Genomic DNA, 16,072 nt, shown 5'->3' with positions numbered 1-16,072 from the left:
TGCGGAGCATACCCCAGACCTAAACTCGGCGAGTAGTTCAGCCGAGCTTACCCCTGTGCACGTACGGGCCAGCCGACGTCTCCAGGGACTCCAGCCACAGCACGGTCTGCTATCCGAACGAATTAGAATGACGAACCAACCATCTCCTGCCACTCCTGCAACATCGCATGCTATTGCCAATCACATCCGGATGCCGAATCTGTTCCACGGAAGTGCTTCAGAGGACGCCGATGACTGGCTTGACCATTTTGACCGGGTTGCCAACCTCAACGACTGGAACCACGAGCGTAAGCTACGCTACGTGTACTTCGCTCTTGAGGATTCCGCAAAAACATAGTTTGAGAACCACGAGGTGACACTCACGTCATGGGAAGAATTTTGTAGATAGTTCCTCAATGCCTTCGCCAGGGCGGACAGGAAGGAGAGGGCGGAGTTAGCGTTGGAGGCAAGAATTCAAGGCCCGAATGAGCGAGTGATGGCGTACGTAGAAGACAAGAAGTGCGTTTTCAGACGTGGGGACTGAAACAAAGAAGGTGCGCCATCTCATGCACGACGTCAAAGAGGAAATTTTTGCTGGCCTCATTTGAAATCCGCCGACGACACTTGCAGAGTTCCATGACGAAGCCACTACTGTGGAAAAGGCCCTTCAACAGCGGGCCAGGCAAAACAACCGCGACGCAATGATTTCAAGGGAGTTCTCTGCCGTTACCCTCGGTATCGACGTTGGCGCCTTGCGAGAACTCATCAGGGCTGTCGTCAAGGAGGAACTGCAGAAGACCCAGATGACCACTGCCCCTGTGGGACAACTTTCCATTGTGGAAATGGTGCGCGCCGAGGTCCGACAGGCCGTCCATATTCCTGGACAGCACGAGGCACCACAGCAGGAACCGCACGCCGAAATGAGTTACGCTGAAGCAGTACGCCGTCCGCCACCCTCAAGTTCGTGCAGCATTGTACACCCCACTCAACAAATGGACGTAAGCTTCAGGCGGCCTCGCAGCCCACCACACATCGCCGAAGCAAGGACTAGGAAGAGCGGCGTCTGGCGCATCACAGACTAAAAGCCCCTTTGTTTTCATTGTGGCGAAGCCGGACACATCTACAGAATGTGTCCTTATCGTCATGTGAGGCTCCATAGATTCTCGCCGAATGCACCTAGTCCACGACCTGGTGAGCGGCCGTCGGAAATATAGAGTTTCGTCGCGAATCGTCGCAATGTTAATCAGCGATGGCAGGAGCCCCGTTCGTCGTCTCCTGCACGTTACAGGTCACCATCACCAAGCCAAGCCTTTACTCGCGGTACTCTGAGACGCCGCTCGCCTAGCCCGGCGGGTCGGGAAGACTGAGTTCAGCGACCTCCGGAGGTGAGGCCGCTGACGACGACCGTACGCAAGATCCTCCTCTACGACGACAACGACAAAAACAGAACGACGCAGGCGTACAGACGGAGTTAAACACATTACGAGAGGTAGTAACGTCGAACATTCCCGTCACCATAGACGATGAACAAATAACGGCGTTAATCGACACTGGAGCGGACACTTCAGTTATGAGCATGGACCTTGCCTGCAAGCTGAAGAATGTTTCTGCCGATTGGACTGGGTCGCAGATTCGCACTGCAGGAGGCCATCTGCTAACCCCGGTAGCAGATGGCCTCAAAGCGCGAGTGAACATTCGCGGGTTTACGTACCTCGGAGATTTCGTTATCCTCCCAAGCTGTTCGAGGGACCTAATTCTGTGAATGGATTTTCTGCAGGCTAATGGAGCTGTGATTAACTTACAAAAGGCACGGGTAACGTTTTCGACGGCGCATGCCTTAGCAGGGAGCAGCACTGACGACACGTATGCCAACGCCTTGAGGATTGTTGACGAGAACATCACGGTGACGCCAAGGAGCAGCGTATTGACCTTCGTCACCAGCGACGCATTCGACGGCTATGAGGGTATTGCCGAGGCAAATATCCCGCTGCTGCTCGAAAGACACACCTGCGTCGCCCGGGGCCTTGTTCGAATACAGCATAAGTGCTCGCAAGTTTTGTTGACAAACTTCAGCCATGAGTATCAGCACGTCCCTCAAGGTACAGCTGTGGTATTCCTGAACGACATTGCTGACTTCTCAGTCATCGGCAAATTACAAGTGACTTCACCGGATGCAACAACTCGCGCCAGCCTGAATACCCGCGATAAACAGAATGATCAGCTGCTGGGCCTGCTGACAGATTTCTCCGGCTGTTTTTCCACGGAATCCAAAGTCCAGCGCACTTCCGTTACGCAACACCGGATCGTTACAGAGGAGTCGGCGCGGCCTGTTCGTCAGCATCCGTATCGCGTGTCACCTATGGAGCGGGAGGCGATTAAGCGTCAAGTTCAAGAAATGCTAAATGATGACGTCATCCAGCCGTCGACAAGTCCGTGGGCATTGCCTGTCGTACTACTAAAAAAGAAAGACAACACACTCCGCTTCTGCGTTGACTACAGACGGCTTAACCGAGTCACCAAATGCGACGTTTATCCCCTGCCACGGATCGATGACGCTTTGGACCATCTGCATCATGCTCAGTTCTTTACTTAGTTAGACCTAAAGTCTGGCTACTGGCAAATTGAAGTGCAAGAGCGTGACCATGAAAAAACAGCCTTCGTGACTGCCGATGGGCTGTACGAATTTAAAGTGCTGCCTTTCGGTCTCTGTTCCGCTCCTGCTACGTTTCAACGAATGATGGACACTGTACTCGTTGGACTAAAGTGGCAGGCGTGTCTAGTGTACCTAGACGACGTTGTGTTTTCCAGCATGTTCGATGAACATCTCGCCTGGCTACGAAGTCTGGCTACGAAGCCTGGCTACGCAAGGCCAACCTCACCATCAAGCCTGAAAAATGTTACTATGGCTTCCAGGAACTCAAGTTTCTAGGCCACGTGGTCAGCTCCCAAAGAGTACGACCAGACCCACAAAAACTCGCTGCCGTTGCCGAGTTTCCACGTTCTAAAGACAAAAATGCTGTTCAGCGGTTCCTGGGCCTCTGCACTTATTACCGTCGTTTCGTTGAAGGCTTCTCAAGGATTGCTGAACCGTTCACGAGACTGACGCGACAAGATGTGCCCTTTGCGTGGACGGAAGACCAAGAGCAGGTCTTCACCGAATTGCGTAAACGCCTTCAATCTGCTCCACAAGAAATGAATGTATTAGCTTTGCAAATGAGCCTTTTTGTGCCTCTAGAAGGCATTACACTAATCGCGTGACAAGGCTGAGGAGCTCGCCAAAGGATGCATACGCACTAAAATTTGCAGTTTCGCCCGAAAGGAAAAGCGTCGATTTCGATTGCAAAGTGGTGGACAGCTATGAATAGTGGCTTTATGGGCCGTACAACTTTCTAAACGTGGGCATACTGACTGAATTGAAGTGCAAGGTGCCATGCGCGCACGAGCAAGCATAAGCGCATCCCACTCAATGACTGTGCAAACTCGCTGCCAAAACGCTGCATTGAAGAAACGCGGCAGCAAGAGCGAGCGCAGTTTACCTTCGTACTGGCGCTCGCATCAACTCCATCAACGCTCGAACTAAGTCGGAAAAACATAACGCAGCGTGGACACTGATTTTGTCGCCCTTGGACATTAACGGAATGTCACAATGACGCCGACGCCGACGGTAGAAGCGGGCCAGGAGTGTCCATGTAATTGCTAACATAATAAAGGATTTTAATCACCCTGACGGAACGCTTCATGTGGAACATCCCGTCAAACATCGTTCTGCCTTTAGCAAATGCGGACACATGTAGCAGTACTCTGCAGTGGGGAGCGTACTGGGGCATCATTGTGTAAGGACATGGATCTATTGATCTACCGCTCATTGTTCCGTGGTTATTCATTGCCATTACTGAAAAGACTTTGTAAAAAGAGCTTTCATATGGAAATAATGACATTTCGATTCAGCAGGACGGGGGTGCAGAAAGTAATCTGCGAAGGCAAACATGTAATTTCCTCCTGCTCTTGTTTGTTCGGAAAGAAAAAAGCAGCGACAAGAAAAGCAGCTCGTGTTCAGTGCCCCGTTACAGGAGACAATGATGGGTAGTGCTTGTCACGTGATCTTATGTTGCATGTTTTCTGCTTTTGTTTTCAAATTCTTGGATTTTATTGTGAAAACCAAGACAGGCTTTTTAGGCACATCGCATCGAGGGACTCCGGTTTAATTTCGACCAAGCGGATTTCCTTAACGTAGACCCCGGTTCACGGAAGGTTAAAAATTGGAAGGTTAAAAATTTTTTGCAGGTACCTGTAGGCTTTTGGGCTACAAATATAGAGCTTAAAGGCAAACTAGAGGAACTATTCTCGCCAGCGTAGTACGTGCTTGTTCTGAGGTTGCAGATGCATCTCAAAACGAACAATTTTTAAAAAAGTCTTTGTTGACGTACCTGAATGACTCGGTCAATATTCGTGCTGGTTGAATGATGGCCGAGGCTCTTTGCAGTCATGACACAGTCTTCCGTGGACTTCCTACATCATCCATGTACTTCTGAATTCATTTCGTCGTTCGCGGTGTAAAAGCCTTGTGAATTTGGCTCCGGCCTCTTCCTCTTGGTGTAGATAGAGGCTCCTGCAGTGAAGACCATAAGGTGCTTGGTGCAGTCTCCGCAGTGATAGAGCAGTAGCTTATATGATACAGCACAGGCAAAATGGTTAGCAATTAGCCACACACTAGCTCTGAACACATTGTGAGTGGCGGCAGGCTTGGTCGGGCTGACTGGCTCGTGCAACTGGGTCAGCTGACAGGATGGATGCCTGCTTGGTGCAGGCTCTGGTGGGAGAGAACAGCAAAACATAAGATGGAAGAACAAAGGAAAGAAAGAATGATTTGCGACTAAATAAGACATCCAAATGTACTCTATATCTTCTAATGTGCCGAAATACCATGTTAATGAAATACATTTTGCTACTGTCTATAACATTGGTGTCTGTCTTACTACAATGCGTGTCAACAGCTTAAAAGTATTATTAGGATCACAACTGAGAACATTGTGGGTTCATTTATACAGTGTAAATGATCACATTGCTAGTTACACAAGCAAATGCATGAAAGACAAAGCCATTAGGACTGTTGCATTCTTTTTTTTTGCAAACGCGATGCACCCCTTCACTACTGCAAAAATATATACCTTCAGGTAAAGCAAACTGAACAGCAAGAACATTTCGAACCATCAAGAACGAAATATGGCTGAATTATCGTGTGTGCAAAGATTTAATACACTAAATTCTGTACTTACACATTAATTTGCCAAAAGGAGGAAGTTGCTGGTGGACACAAAAAAAAAACTCACAAAGATAGATAGATAGATAGATAAACTTTATAAAAAGAATAATCAGAAAACCGCTAATGGTCGGGGTCCTTAGTCCAGGGCTCCGCTGGCTCTTGCCATCTTCTCGGCTCTCTTTATCAGCTTGAGCTGGTCGTCGAGGGCCGAGCTGGACAGCAGTACCTCCCATTGCTCCCTCGTGGTGTTCGTGTCTAGGTGTTCTATGTTTTGTAGTGTGCACTCCCACGTAATGTGGTATAGGGTTGGCGTGGCCCCACACCACGGGCATTCGTCCCTGTAGGTTGTGGGGTGTATCCGATGTAATATGTATAGGTTCGTGTAAGTGCCTGTCTGGAGCTTACGCCAGGCAGCGGCATCTTCTGTCCCTAGATTTCGATGGGGTGGTGGATATCGCAAGCGACGCCCTCTGTGGTAGTTAACGATGGCCGAATACTCGAGGTCGACAGGGTCCGGGTCTTCTGCAGCCGGCGTGATGAGTGCTCGGTTATGTACGAATCCTCGAGCTGCTCTGTCGCCCTGCAGGTTGCCCGTGATGCCAGTGTGGCCCGGTATCCAGATGATGGTTAGGGTGTTGAAGTCCTCAGGGTCCTCCTTAAGTATTCGGGCTAGGATTTGTGCAGCAGGTCTTCCAATTCTTCCCTGTAGGAAGTTGCGGCAGGCCTGCTGGGAATCCGTGAGGATCGTGAGTGGTTGGTTTGCGTGTAGGCCCTCGCGGATGGCTAACGCGATGGCCATCTCTTCGGCTTCCGTGATCGTGCAGGCGCGGGTCGATGCAGCGGAGGTAACGTGGCCTCGGTGGTCGCATGCCACTGCCACTGCGCCCTTGTTGTTCGTCCCATACATGGCGGCGTCCGTAAAACGGGCCATGGTATTGAACCTGAACGCTTTCTCCATGTACTGGGCCCTTGCTCTCCTCCTGCCGGAGTGTAGGTTAGGGTCCATGTTGCGTGGTATCGGGGCAACGTGAAACCTGTCCTGGACGTGACGAGGTATTAAGCAGGTTTCTTGGGTTCGTGGTGTTATTGCTGGGAACCCCAAGGTTTGTAGGACCTGCCGGCCCGTGTGAGTCCGCGCTAGTCTCTGTTGTTGCGAGACGTAATGGGCTTCTATCAGTTCGCTGAGGGTGTTGTGCAACCCTAGCGCCAATAATTTTTCGGTCGATATACTCATCGGCAGGCGGAGAGCGGTCTTGAACGCCATCCTCAAAAGTGTGTCGGCCTGCTTCGCCTCGGACTGTGTGAGGTGGTAGTAAGGCAGGCTGTGTGTGATTCTGCTCACCACCAGACTACTGACCAGTCGGAGGGTGTCCCTTTCCTTCATTCCTCTGTTCTTAGATGTTACGCGGGAGATCATGCGTGATATCACCTTGACACTGGTTTTGAGGAGTGTAAGGGTGTGTGTAGCGCGCTGGTTGGACTGAAACCACATGCCCAGCACCCTCAGCAATGGCTTCTCTGGTATGAGGCCCCCGTTGAGGCGTACCTCGAGTCTTCTTGTTGGGTCTGTGGGGACTGCGTGGCTACCCCGGCCTCGCCAGACTCGTAGGAGCTCAGATTTTTCGGGCGAGCATTGTAGTCCCCGTTGGCTGACGTATTCTTGGATTAGATTTGCTGCAGTTTGCAGGCGTTCTTCTTTTTCAGCGAGGGACCCTGTTGTGGTCCAGAGTGTTATATCGTCTGCGTAGATTGCGTGCCGCAGACCTGCTACGTCCTGCAGTTTGCTTGCGAGGCCGATCATGGCGACGTTGAACAGCGTGGGAGAGATGACAGCACCTTGTGGTGTTCCCTTGTTGGGAGGGTGGTACACTGGGGTCTGGATCTCTCCCATCTTCAGCTCCGCCGTGCGGTGGCTCAGGAAGCTCTGAACATACTTGTACGTTCGCACGCCGCAGTTGGTGTTGGCCAGCCCTTCTAGGATTCCTTGGTGGCTGACGTTGTCGAAAGCCCCTTTGATGTCGATTGCTAGGAGGACGTGTTCGCCGCAGCGGGAAACGTTGCTGAGGACTTCTTCCTTGATTTGGAGTAGCACATCTTGTGTGGACAGACCTGCGCGGAAACCGGACATGGTGTCCGGCAGGTGTTTGTTATCTTCCAAGTGTCTCTGTAGTCTCGTGTTTATAATTTCTTTCGTACACCTTGCCGAGGCAGGACGTGAGCGATATGGGTCTGAGGTTTTCAATTGCCAATTTCTCGCCCTGTTTGGGGATCATGATTATTCGTGCGTGTTTGCACATCGCCGGTACCATACCTTGTTCCCAGTGTTTGTTGACAAAGGCCGTGAGCGCGGAGGTAGACTTGTCGCTCAGGTTTCTGATCATCGAATTTGTGATCTGGTCCGTACCCGCCGCTGTGTTACGGGTGGTGGCTGCGATGACCGCTCTCATTTCATTTTCGGTGATAGGTTCGTCCATTAGCGGGTTGGGTTGTCCTGTGTAGGGTGTTCTACATGGTTGTGTGGGAGTGGGATCTCCATAGCACTTGGTCTTGATGGCATCGATGAGGTCTTGTTGGCTGCCTGGGTAGGTGTATTGTAACCGTTCCAGAGCCCTGTGTCCTTCTCCTTTGGTTTTGGTGGGGTCCAGGATGGCTTTGAGGATGTGCCACGTCTTGGCCGTGTCCAGCGTGACACCGAAGGAGTCACAGAATCTATACCAGTTCGCGGAAGCGAGTTGCATGGCATATTCCTCTGCTTCCGCTGTTATTTGTGCTATGCGCGTCTTCAGTTTCCTGTTATGTTTCTGTTTTTTCCAGCGGCGGGTAAGGCCCCGTTTAGCATCCCACAGGTGTAGTAAGTGGGGATCCACCTCTGGGGTCTCTTCCGTTCTGGCGATTTCCTTTGTGTGGCGTTGTTTATGTCGACGGAGGTTGTCGCACCAACCTTCCAGATTCGTGATTGTGTTGGCGTCCTGTTCTTGGGCTTCCCTGATTTTTCGCCAGACAGTGAGTTTAGCTGTGCCGATCTGCCTGCGTAGGCGTCCAGTCTGTAGTGTTATGTTTAATATGTAGTGATCGCTGCCTAGGTTTTCGAGTGTGTTGAGCCATTCGGCTCGAGTGGTTTGAGTGATGAAGGCGAGGTCGGGAGTGGTGTCGCGTGTTCCCTTCCCTCGTCGGTATGTTCGGGTCTGTGATGAGTGTGAGGTGACACTGTTCAATTAGTGTTTGTAGCTGGAGACCCTTCCAATCCTGCCTCTGGTACCCCCACAGGGTGTTCTGAGCGTTGAAGTCGCCCATGATTACCAGGGGACTGTTTTTAGCGAGGCGGAGGGTGTCCCCAAAGAGTTTTCCTATGTTTGCCCGCCTTTGGCTAGGGGGGCAATAAATGTTGAGTAAGAAGGCGCTCTGTTTCTGGTTGCCTTTGTATATTATTTCGAGAAGTACATGTAGTACGTCCACGTCGTCTATGGGTTCGTGTTGTATGGTTATGATGTTTCTGTCTACTAGTGTGGCTACCTTCCACTTGTCGTCTTGACTTGTGTGATATTCTTCGTAGCCATGTAGTGTTGGTCGGGTACCGAGCTCTTGTAGGGCTATGACCCCTGGTGGTTTTGAGGAATGAGCGATCAATTGTGCCAGCAGCCCTTTCTTCCTGCGGTACCCACGGCAGTTCCATTACCAAATTTCTAAGTCTTCTTTGACTTGCTTGTATGGTCTAGGCATTATTGGACGTTGTGGTCGGTGATGTTACGATTTGGTTTGGTGCTGCTACAGGTGTGGCCTTGTAAAGGTTCTGTCGTAGTGTCTTTCGTAGTTTTATGGAGTGAAGCTGGTTCTTAAGCTTGCTGTCTACAGTGGCTTCCATATGTTTTATTGCTGCATCTGTCCGTTGTATTGCAGTCTGTGTTATTTGTTCCAACTGGGCGCGTGTAGTATCCATAAAGGCTTGCATCTGGGTGCGGATGGCATCGACATGGGTTTTTAGGTCAATGATGTCCTTATGTGGAGCCGCCTCTTGTGGTATTTGTGTGAGCTGTGTCACTTGTTGTTTGAGTTGTCTGTTTTCTTGTGTGAGTGTCTGTATCTGTGCGCGCATGGTGGCGAGTTCCTGTTCCAATTTCACCGATGGTGGCGTCTGTGTTTTTTTATACGAGGGTGAGGCTACTGCTGTCCAGCTTACCTCGTGTTCTTTGGTGGTAGTCCTCTTGAATGAGGCTTCCTTGGTCTTTCGCTGGTGTTGCTGGGGGGGGGGGGGGCCTTGTCATTGAGTACCGCGATGACTGGTGCTGCCTGCTGTCCTTGCTTGGGCGTCGACCGAGATCGCCGTCTGGGCGACCGAAAGCGAGACCCTGGGCGAGAGCAGGAGCGGGACCTGGACCTCGGGTTGGAACCGGACCGGGATCCGTAGATGCTCGGAGACTCCGAGTAGTCGAAGTCGGAGCCTTCCCGCTCGGAGCTGAACCATCGCGGGCGAAGGTCAGCCGCCTTGGTCGAGTGAGTGACCGGGCGGGGCTGTTGTTGGGTTTTGGGTGCGGTGGTGGAGGCAGGCTTCCATCTGGGTGGAATGCGTTTGAGCTTGTTGCACTCTGTTGCGGCGGTGAGATGGGCCCCTTCGCACAGGGCGCACTTCGGAACACAAGTGTGCCTGGCGTCTGGGTTAATGTAGTTGCAAACGTTGCACGCACGAACCGTTGGGTTGGGGCAGACGTCTGGTCGGTGTCCGGTGATTCTACAGATGGAGCAGAACTGCCTTGTTGGCTGGTAGTCTCGGCAGGGCATCTCCCCTCCATAGTAGTACACAAATCTATGCACCTGTGGTCCCTCGAAGTGGAGTAGGGCTGTCTGGGATTTTCCAAGCATACGGGCCTGCACGATGCGGACTCCATGTGTGCGGACCCGAAGATTCGCCATAAGCTGTTCTTCGCCGGTGCCTGCGTCGATGCCGTGTACGACACCTTTAAGCAGGCCCTCGAGTGTTGATAGATACACCTTCACATGGTGTGATCGTCCGTGAAAGGTGAGGCTTGTAATTTGCATTAGGGTGGCCGCCGTGGCCTCGTGAGGTGTGCTCACGATGATGATGTTCGAGCCGTGTCGCAGGCGGACGATGAAGTCGTCCCCCTTGCAGGTCGGCGCACCTCCGGTGGCTTGGACGATCGCCTTGGCCACTTGGTGGGTCTGTAGTTTTCGAACGATGAGGCCCGGGGTCGGTCGGATAATGATTTTCATGTCAGTGCGCGGGAGTGGAGGCGCGCGTCGGCGAGGCCTGCTCCTTGCAGCCGCGTCTTCAGAAATAGGTGTTCTGGCTCCGCGCTCTTCGCAGGTAGCTTGCGACATGGCTTTCGTGGCGGCGGCTGGCGCCTGGGTTAGAGCTAGCACTAACGGTGTGGTTTTCGATGGCGAGGTTTGCCCGACTGGATCTTGCTCACCAGTGGATTGTTGTTTTTGCAGGCGGCGTTTCCGATGAAGGGAAACGACCGTTTGCCACTGGGATTCTTGATTGTGGAGCTGCTTCGAGAGGACGGGAGACGGCCCGGGCAAGGCCTCGTCAGGCAGGGGTCTCGGGTGACTCTCGGATACAACTTCCATGGTTTCGGTGTCGGTGGGTTGGTGGGCAATGGTGCCTGGGTTCCCCGCGATCGTAGCGTTCCGGGCTGGGTCGCCCCCACAGCTCACCGTAGACTCGGTGGCTGCTTGCGGGTCTCTGAGCTCCCGCGCGCCAGCGTTCGGCGTTAGGGCTAACCCTACCGTCGGCGTGGCGGAACGAATAGGGCTCTCGTTGGTCTTAAAAGTGCGGCTCACCGAAGTTCGATTCCGTTGAATCCCCTTGATGTTGACAAATATTCCGGTGATCCCAGTGGTACCAGGTGATTTTGGGCGCTTGAAAACTTTGGAATCACGGAGCCGATGCAAAGCACGTCTGCACGCCTCGAGCTTCTTCTTCTCAACTCACAAAGCTAATCAGTTGCCCATGACGGCGGCTACAAGATGACAAATGCGACGCGCGTTCCGACATTTCTCTTTCTTTCGCGATTGTCCATAATCCTCCTCCTGCTAACCCAACTGAGTTGGCATCACTGATAGCCGTGCGCGCGTGCAGAGCGACACTTACTTCTTGGTACTTCCAGGGTTTTTGTGTCCACACACAAACGCACATACACATGCTCACTATAGTTAGCGTCGGTATATACATGCATATATGTGTAACTTCCCTTTGAAAAATAAACTTAGTAGCGAGCCAGCGTTTGTGTTTTACGTTTATTTTGTGTCTCGTTTGTTGTGCGCGCTACAGTTTCACAATAAGCACTCCAACAGCCACGACCACTTCAGCTATGCACATACGCGCAGGGTGCTGCGACTCGCTACTGACTTCGCCAAATGTTGCGGCTTAGTTAAGCCGATATACCTCACTGGTCTTCCTGAATACTAACCAATATAATCCTGGGCAACGGTCCAGGAGCTCACGAACCAGTAAATTCAAATTACAACTTGACACGTCCCCAAACAGACAAACACGGCATTTTAGTGCGCGGCGCTCGGGTGCCCGTTACTTCCGCGAGATTCGGCATCGGCGTAAGCGAGCGAACGAGCACAACAGCGAAGGATGAAAGACTGAACACGAGGCGGGAAGCGGAGAGGAGGGTGCGGCGCAACCAAGAGGCGGGAAGCTGAAGACGGTGTGGCGAAAAGGGTGAGGAGGAAAGCGGAGTGCCGGCGCGGCGAGGCATGCGGCCAGCGCGGGAACAAAGTGCTGGCATGGATTTCGGACCCACTGCTTATGCACGACTTCGGCAGTGGCGCCACCACCGCTAGAGAATTCGCTCCTCGCGAGCCAGCGTTGCCGCGTTCACGCTTTCTTTCTGATCAATGAGCGACGCAACCGATGGAAACGCTTCGTCCGTCACTGCTGCTGAACGAGCTGCGCGAGCCGAGGCTCAGCGCCACCGCCGAGAGCGCCTTGTCCTTCAGAATCAAATTCATTGCCCTAATATATCGCGAATTCAAAACACCTAAACAGCTGCACTCAAAATCTTGATTAGGAGGTATCGCAATCATCGGCGAATTTTTTTATTTGACAGGTTCAACAGGTTCATCCAATTGCGCCTGATGTAAATGTGTGTGTTCTTGCGCCTCTAAATGTACTAGAGATCATAACACTGGGAATACAAGCTCGCTGTTGTGAACAAAAGATAGCCTAATGAAGGCCGAAATGAAGCGTGTCACCCACAAATGTTTCTTTATTATGTCGAGGCAAGTCCGCAGTTGAAAGGGAGAATGGCTGGGTGGTTTTTATCACAGATAATTGCCGTTGTGTTGCGTTGCGCTGCTAAGCATGAGGTTGCGGGATGAAACCGCGGCCACGGCAGCCGAGTTGCGATGAGATGGAAGGGGGGGAGGGCGGAATGCAAGGACATCCGAGTGCTTAGATGTAGGTCACGTTAAAGAACACCGGGTGCTCAAAGTTATTCCGCAGACCCAAGTACCACGTGCCTCACAATCAGATCGTGATTTCGATGCACACAACCCCATACTTTTATTTTATTTTTATTTTTTGCTTTCGTGTTGAGGTATCACCATGTGGCCCATGGCTGCAGCGAGTGGTGCAATTATTTCAGCGACAGTAAAGCACCGACAAAGCGCACGAGGATTTATGAATTTCCAGTTTTCGCAACACATACTGTTGTCCAGTTAGTTATAGAAGCGGTTGTGAAGAAATGTCGATATTTCGAGATAGATGCTATAAAAATATAAGCTGACCTCGTCATTCGTAGATGGCTGCTCCGTCATCATGCTATTCCATAGATGAAGATTTTCAGGCTCTCACTTGAACCCATTCTTTGACATTTGATAGCCTTGAAAAGGGAGAATGATGACGCAATAAACAATAGGTTGCTCCTGTACTTCTAACAGTAATACTTAAGCACGCACACACGCACATGCACAAAAACACGCACAAACACTTGTACAAGAATATGCACACAGACAGGGGTAAGTATGTATTTTAATGTATGATAAAATATTATTATTCATTGCCATAAATTGCACCTTTCTAAGCTATCTACGTTATTGTCATTTCTCCGCGATTGGTTACATGTTTGAATCAAGGTGTTATTTCAGGCTAAGTAGCACTTGAAGGCCAATTCCTACCTTATGTTTCTCTTCTTTTGCGTCATAGTGGGAGAGACGCAATCCATAACAGGTAAGTACATCAATTCTAGTCAGACATTGCCCTGTAACGCCACTGGATCGAAGTGACAAATTCAGCGGTTAACAGCAATGTGTTATGTGGGGCAATTATTTTTGCTTTGTGGAAGTTGCAAATATCATCTATGGTCGATACGATAATGCGTGTTCTTGAGCTGAATTATTCAGAGGCGGACAATTCTAGCACGAGAAATCGAAACACATATTTAACTCTTTAAAAGAACTGGACTGATTAATATCTTAAACTATTAGTTTGCAGCGCATTTGCCATTTATTAGTAGTAGCCAGTGAGCTGGCAAGACGTATCCATTTCAAGTGAATTTCTAGGAGGACACGAGTTCGAGATATTATTTGCCAAATTGTGCGACGAAATACACGGGCGTTCCAGTTACTTTAGTGCTTCAATGCATAAGAGAGCATTCCATTGAAAAAGTAAGTGGAACAACAGTGCACCTTCACGGCGAATAACTGGGCGCATATCTCCAAACTGGTGTCATTCTAGAAATTCATTCCATGTGGACGCGCCTTGGAATCTCACCCGCTACAATTCGCAAATACAATATGGGCCGTAAGGTACGTAATTAGCCCATTAGCACCGACTGTGCTAGAACTAGTACACTTGCTGATGCAACCCTGCCTCTCGAGCAGCTGAATATTTCCTTTTGGATATTTCCAATTCTTGTACCCACAGGGTGCGCGCTCCCAAACTAACGAAGGGTAGAATGCACTGTTTCAGCTATACCCACAAATTTCGGGCCACCTCCACCAAAATTCCGGACTCGAGACTCTTTAGGATGTGTACTGGTTTGATAACTATTTCTATTCCACGGCTTTACATATCTGCGGTGTGCTTTTTACGGTGCTTAGTGTATGTTGTGCGTGTTGAACAGACTGCCGAACCTACGGCTTCATTTCAAAGAAAGGACACATGCATTGAAATTTTGGTGTACTTGATATAGCACACTGAGTGTGGGTAGTTACGGATAGAAACTTTTTTTTTTAGTTCTGCTTCAACACGGATACAGTTTTCCTCGGAATGGCGCCCTTTTGTCGCTTGCGAGATGTTGTGGATACAGTTGAGAATGCAGGAAACATACAAGAGGACATTGAAATCCTGACTGTACCACCAGAACGAGCTGAATATATGGATTAGGAGGAAGGCGACGATAACACCGAAGCTTTCGCCATGATCGACGTCTGCGGTTGCTTTATATTAGCAAATCCATGCAACAAATTTCCGCAAAAGTGATTTCATTGCGCTGGGGTTATGAAGACCCCTTATCCGTACACAAGATGTCGGAGTTGCCTTTGCCGTGCCTGCCGGATGTCAATACACGTGTCTTTGGACGCTCATGCCGGACGGCCACGGTAACTAATCCGGCAATGCCGGCTTTGTCACAACCGAGCATCATAGACATACAGAAGTGCAACGGTGCTTCGTCCCTCGAAAAAGGGCGCTTCAAAAAATTTCATACACTGAGGTAGGAGCGCATTGAGAAGTGCCTTGAGCATTGAAATCCCATGCGCCTAGTGTACTAGATGTAGTACACCGTGGTAACTTGACAAGCAATAAATGATTCTCTACAAATATCTGAAGACGTGATATTTGTGCTATTCAAGCACTAGTCAAATGAAGTTTGATGAAAATCTCACGGGCACTTTTATGACGGCTCGTGATGTGAATTACCGCGTAAACAGCAATTTCTCGTTATTCATTTGAATATGTTTTTGGATTTCTCTTAAAAGAATTGTCTGGCTCTGAATAAACCAGCTCAAGGAATAGAGTAATGTTGTCTTCATCTGCAAAGCTAAAAAATTGCGTGCTAATTGAAAATTATCACCCCGTAGGATAAACGGTCACCTAATGGCCATGGTATTGAGCAGTTACTGAGAGCCACAGCACGCCAAATGCGCCGGCAGTCGTGACGCTTTTGATGTCGCCAAGTCGCCCAAGGCCAAAACACTTCTGAGTGCCACTGCCTTGCATCATCGCGGCATATAAAAATGCATTTTTTTACATGTGAACAGAAAGCCCGAAAATTCGCGAGCCCTTCATAGCCAGCTAGGCTCGCAGGCATGGAGTTAAGATAAAGAAAAACTTCAGAGGAAAACCTTTCCAGAGCGCACATACATTAAAGTCGGCAACCGCAAGGGAGCTGCCATGTTGGAACTCTGCGCAAGCGCGCAGGAGCACACGACAAGATGCTATTCAGACGAAATGCGCAAGCAACGCGAACCTGAGCCTCCTTCTAAAGCCCTTTAAACTTTGTAAAGAAGTGCCATGCTTTGAAGAATGCCGCCTCCTCCTCGCGCGCTCTGGCCGAGGCCGCCGCCATGTCGCTATTGGCCTAATAGCATCACGTGGGCCCTCGCGCCTTGGTTCAGCGCCATTTTTGCTCGAGAAGCCTTTACGGAGTGGCGAGGAGCGCATGTAGGCGCCGTTGCTGCGCTCGAGCAGTGTAGGCGGCGCCACGGTCGAGGAGAGCGCCTGAAAGAAAGTAGAAACGAGGAGGAGTGAAGGCGGAGGAGGAGAGTGTGACTACTTTACGAAGTTTAAGGGACTTTACCTCCTTCAGCATTGTGGTGCCATCTTGTTAAGGCGCCTGCAAACGCACCCTTTCAGGAATG

General features: G+C 50.5%; 1 protein-coding gene across 2 annotated transcripts in view; it reads left to right on the top strand.

Moving 5' to 3' along the window:
• LOC135896685 (uncharacterized) overlaps positions 1-16,072 on the top strand; it is a 193,349-nt gene that overhangs the window by 78,581 nt on the left and 98,696 nt on the right. Inside the window, exon 9 of one of the 2 annotated variants that reach the window (XM_065425172.1) lies at positions 13,416-13,439. In XM_065425172.1, the coding sequence (XP_065281244.1) occupies positions 13,416-13,439 (24 nt within the window). Of the gene's footprint in view, positions 1-13,415; positions 13,440-16,072 lie in introns of those variants that run through there. The other variant, XM_070536163.1, reaches the window with a different exon arrangement.

This window comes from Dermacentor albipictus, chromosome 3 (assembly GCF_038994185.2).
Source record: "Dermacentor albipictus isolate Rhodes 1998 colony chromosome 3, USDA_Dalb.pri_finalv2, whole genome shotgun sequence".
Lineage (NCBI taxonomy): Eukaryota > Metazoa > Arthropoda > Arachnida > Ixodida > Ixodidae > Dermacentor > Dermacentor albipictus.
This window is presented reverse-complemented; position numbering and strand designations above follow the sequence as displayed.